This window comes from Sinocyclocheilus rhinocerous, unplaced genomic scaffold (genome assembly GCF_001515625.1).
Source record: "Sinocyclocheilus rhinocerous isolate Xijiao unplaced genomic scaffold, SAMN03320098_v1.1 scaffold1220, whole genome shotgun sequence".
Classification (NCBI taxonomy): Eukaryota; Metazoa; Chordata; class Actinopteri; order Cypriniformes; family Cyprinidae; genus Sinocyclocheilus; species Sinocyclocheilus rhinocerous.
In genome coordinates this window covers 222790-227171 of record NW_015635579.1, presented here as the reverse complement: position 1 = coordinate 227171, position 4382 = coordinate 222790, and the positions used below count along the sequence as shown (strand labels likewise).

Genomic DNA, 4382 nt, shown 5'->3' with positions numbered 1-4382 from the left:
CAAGCAGGACATTTTTGTGTTATTAAGTAATAAGCCTTTAGAACAACATTAAGGTGAGTAGTCACTCTAGTTCACACAGTTCCAATAAATTGCGATGGGTTAAATAAACTCAATAAGCAGACAGACGCGACTAGTCAAGCGCAGAAGTGCACAGGAAATTAGCAGCAGTCATATTTAAAGCAGTTTAAATTAATATTGAGTACTGATTGAAGTTCGCTTGGATTTTTTTCCCCATCGAGGGGGAATAACTTAATACTCTGTCATTTATAGTCGTATGGTAAAATGTATATTTTTAATTGTGTAACGTTACGTTCAAAATAACTACAAAATGTCATGCCTTTGAAAAATAAAGAGAGTATCTTTCGGTCTCCTTGAGCATCTTTCTGGCGCATGTGAAAGGGGTGTTTAATTCCCGCCCACATGTAGAAATCGAATATTCAAGCTGTTTATTCATTTTTCCACCCATGAACGAAAAACAAAAATTTAAGCCGTTTTCTCATTTTTCTACTTTCAATATTAAAAAAACGAATGATCGAATGATACACGGATTCTTGACAACTAGCTTAACTTTAAGATTAATTTTTTGTAATTTATTTTATTTCAGTTAATGAAAGTAAATAAAAAAGTGAATAGCCCTGTGTGTGTGTGTGTGTGTGCAGGAGTGAAGATCATCACGCAGCAGATGCACCCCAGTAAGATCTTACCCAAACCCTCCAGCGCCGCGCTGGCCAGCAGTAGCTCCGCCCCCATCATGGTGGTCAGCAGCAACGGCGCCATCATGACCACTAAACTGGTGTCCACTCCCACAGGTACCACAGACGTGTGTTACAGCACATGCATGAACAGAGACGTGCATGTTGTTTTGTTAGAAATAAATATGTAGGTTTCAAAAATCTGGACAATGGGTTTAATGCTAAAAATTCTCAGATTATATGTACTTATAAAGTTCATATAAGTACATAATATATAACATATAACATAATCATATATATATAACGTTTCTCATCAATATTAACACTTTTTTTTTTTAAAGAATTGCTAATTTTTTAATTGATAAAAAAGGGGTAAATGCAGTAAAGCATGGTAATAATATGTGACATTCAAAACTTTCACATTCACTCAATAATGAGAAGTTGCTGATCAGATACAATGTGGTTTTAGCCGAAAAAAAATTAAGCTATGACTTTTTTTGTATAAAATAACAATTCTTCTGGTCCAAAATGGATTTTATAAAACGGAGAGTTCCGGTGCTTGATTCTGATTGGCTGAGCTGCGTTCGAAGCTGTTGTAAATTACGCTACAAAGTAACATACACCTTTGTTTACGTTTGTGTGTTGCTCGGCAACCACTTTGTTGCAACCACAACTGTTTCTGAGGAGCTACATTGTTTGGTGGAAGAATACTGTTTTTATTAATATCATTACACTTTATTTGCTCTGTTTTATTTTGTGAAACCTTACTACATATATGGAATAATAAAGCAATAAACCCCGTGAAGCCGTGGTTTACAGTGAATTTATAACAGCTAAGCTAACAACGCCCCTTAGGTGTTATAAACTCACTTATTAAGGGCTTATTGCTTTAATGTGAGTTTGTCATTGTGCTGTTTTATTGTTATAAGAAAAATAATGAATCCACATTTTCAAGCATTGGTTTTGTTCAAAGAAAGGGAAAGATGTACAGATCTAACAGATCCTGAGCGTCATTGACTAATATCTGATCTTGTCGGTCAAGTTTATGAATCGCTGAACCTGTGACGTGTGTTTTAGGCTCTCAGGCGTCGTACACGCGTCCATCCGTCAGTCCTGCGATCGGCACGCGTGTGGCCACATCTCCCGCCGGAGCCACGTACGTCAAAACCACCAGCGGCAGCATCATCACCGTCGTGCCCAAGTCTCTGGCCACGCTGGGAGGCAAGATCCTCACCACCAACATGGTGTCGGGTAAGAGCTGGAAACAGCAGCGTGCCGCTGACTGCAGCGAGTCCCGCCTCTCATTCTGACGCTCTGCCTTCACAGGAACCACCACCAAGATCACCACCATCCCCATGACCTCCAAACCCAACGTCATCGTGGTGCAGAAGACCACCGGCAAAGGGACGACTATCCAGGGTCTGCCGGGGAAGAACGTGGTGACGACGCTGCTGAATGCAGGGGTGAGGTCACGTGACGCTGCTGCGCACCGTGCTGCTGTATGCGTGTGTGTCTGTCTGTGCCTGTGTGTGTGTGTCTGTGTCTGACTGTGTGTGTGTCTGTGTCTGTGTGTCTGTGTCTGACTGTGTGTGTGTGTGTGTGTCTGTCTGTGCCTGTGTGTGTGTGTGTTTTTTAAAGAATTCTCTTCTGCTCATCAAGCCTGCATTTATTTGATCAGAAGTACAGCAAAAGCAGTAAAATTTTGAAATATTTGAAAATACAGCTGCGCATCACAGAAATACATTACAGTTTAACAGATATTCACATAGAAAACAGCTGTTTTAATTAGTAAAAATATTTCACAATTTTACAGCTTTTGCTGTATTTTTGATCAAATAACTGCAGGCTTGGTGAGCAGAAGAGACTTCTTATGTATATTGTTATTTGATATATATTTTATTTCAAGGCGACATTTCTCATTTTTATTTAGTTAAAATTTATGTACTAAAATAACAAAAACTAAACTACATGAATACTAAATAAACTTGAACCAAATAACAATAAAACGAAATTAAAATGTAATAAACACTATGTAGACTTTAAAAAATAAATACATAATAAAATGTATATTACAAAATAAATGTATAATGTAAAATAAATATACTAAAACAACAAACACTAGGGCTGTCGCGATAACTGCAGTATTGTAATATCAACACAACTGCGATGTTCATGTGTTTTTGTTTTGTTTTTGTTTTCATGAGGCTACGCCCTTCTTGTTTTACTCTTAATGCATGTGTATTGAATGTTCAATAAGTTAATAATCAAATATGACCCTGGAGCACAAAAGCAGTGTTAAGTCGCTGGGGTATATTTGTAGCAATAGCCAACAATACATTGTATGGGTCAAAATTATACATTTTTCTTTTATGCCAAAAATCATTAGGATATTAAGTAAAGATCATGTTCCATGAAGATATTTTGTAAATTTCCTACCGTAAATATATCAAAACTTAATTTTTGATTAGTAATATGCATTGCTAAGAACTTCATTTGAACAACTTTAAAGATGATTTTCTCAATATTTAGATTTTTTTGCACCCTCAGATTCCAGATTTTCAAATAGTTGTATCTCGACCAAATATTGTCCTATCCTAACAAACCATACATCAATGGAAAGCTTGTTTATTCAGAAAATTTACCCTTATGACTGGTTTTGTGCTCCAGGGTCACATATCAAGAGTGAAGAGAGTAAACATAATGACTTTAATGATGGAAAAAAAACTACAATCCCATAAAGCATTCCAAATTGACATAAAATGATGGAGAAATATAGGCTAAATCTATTGATTTCATGATGTTATGTAAGTGTATTGCATCATTTTGTGGTGGTTTCTTCTCAGAGTCATGGGTAATGGAGTTTTCCACCAGGAATTCTGCTGTTAAACGTGATTATTTTCACACAAGATGAAATAATGCATGCTGACGGCTTCAACAGAAGCAAGTGCGATCGATTAACAATCACGTCGCTCACAGTCAGTCTGTCTTCAACGCTTTATGAGTTATTGTTACAGATGAGTTCTCCACTGGAGAAAATAAAGAGATTTTTACTCTGACTGCTGCGCTATAATCAATCATTAGTCAGAGAAGCAGCATTGTAGTGTTGTGATTATTCTAGATCTCTGGTTGGTGATGACTGCTAATGATCAGTAGGACTGGGTTTTGACACAGATTTCACGATTCGATTTGATTCTCATTCACAAGCTTGCGATTCTATTAGATTCAATATCGATTATTTTGGACATATATCAGGTACAGTATGCCAAATTTTCTCAAGGAAAAAAAATCTCAACTAATGCTGTAAAATATACATGGGAGTCAGTTGGTACTACATTACTATAATATTGAAGGTTAAAATTAATGAAGTTTTTACAATAATAAAGTTACAATTACATATTAATACTTCTACTTCAATTCGTTTTTAAAAATATATATAAACATTTAAATGGTGGCTGTCATAAAAACTTGATGGATTTATTCAAACATAAATTAAACATTGAAGAACAGTAAAAATTATAATGAATATGTTATATGGTGCATATATTTAGCAAAATGCCCTTCTCTACAGTTTATTTTTCTGGCTGACTAATGAGTTTATGGTCACCGAATATGTTTTTCTGAGGTAAATGTGATGTTACATTGTTTACAAGCCGTTATATTGACGTCTTTGCGCGGTTGAAACACTGATTG

General features: G+C 35.9%; 1 protein-coding gene across 1 annotated transcript in view; it reads left to right on the top strand.

Annotated features, from left to right (window-relative positions):
* Window positions 1–4382, top strand: part of LOC107747365 (BRCA2-interacting transcriptional repressor EMSY-like) — a 20305-nt gene that overhangs the window by 7875 nt on the left and 8048 nt on the right. Inside the window, exons 9-11 of the mRNA XM_016561833.1 lie at window positions 660–809; window positions 1770–1943; window positions 2019–2191. Of these exons, the coding sequence (XP_016417319.1) occupies window positions 660–809; window positions 1770–1943; window positions 2019–2191 (497 nt within the window). The remainder of the gene's footprint in view (window positions 1–659; window positions 810–1769; window positions 1944–2018; window positions 2192–4382) is intronic.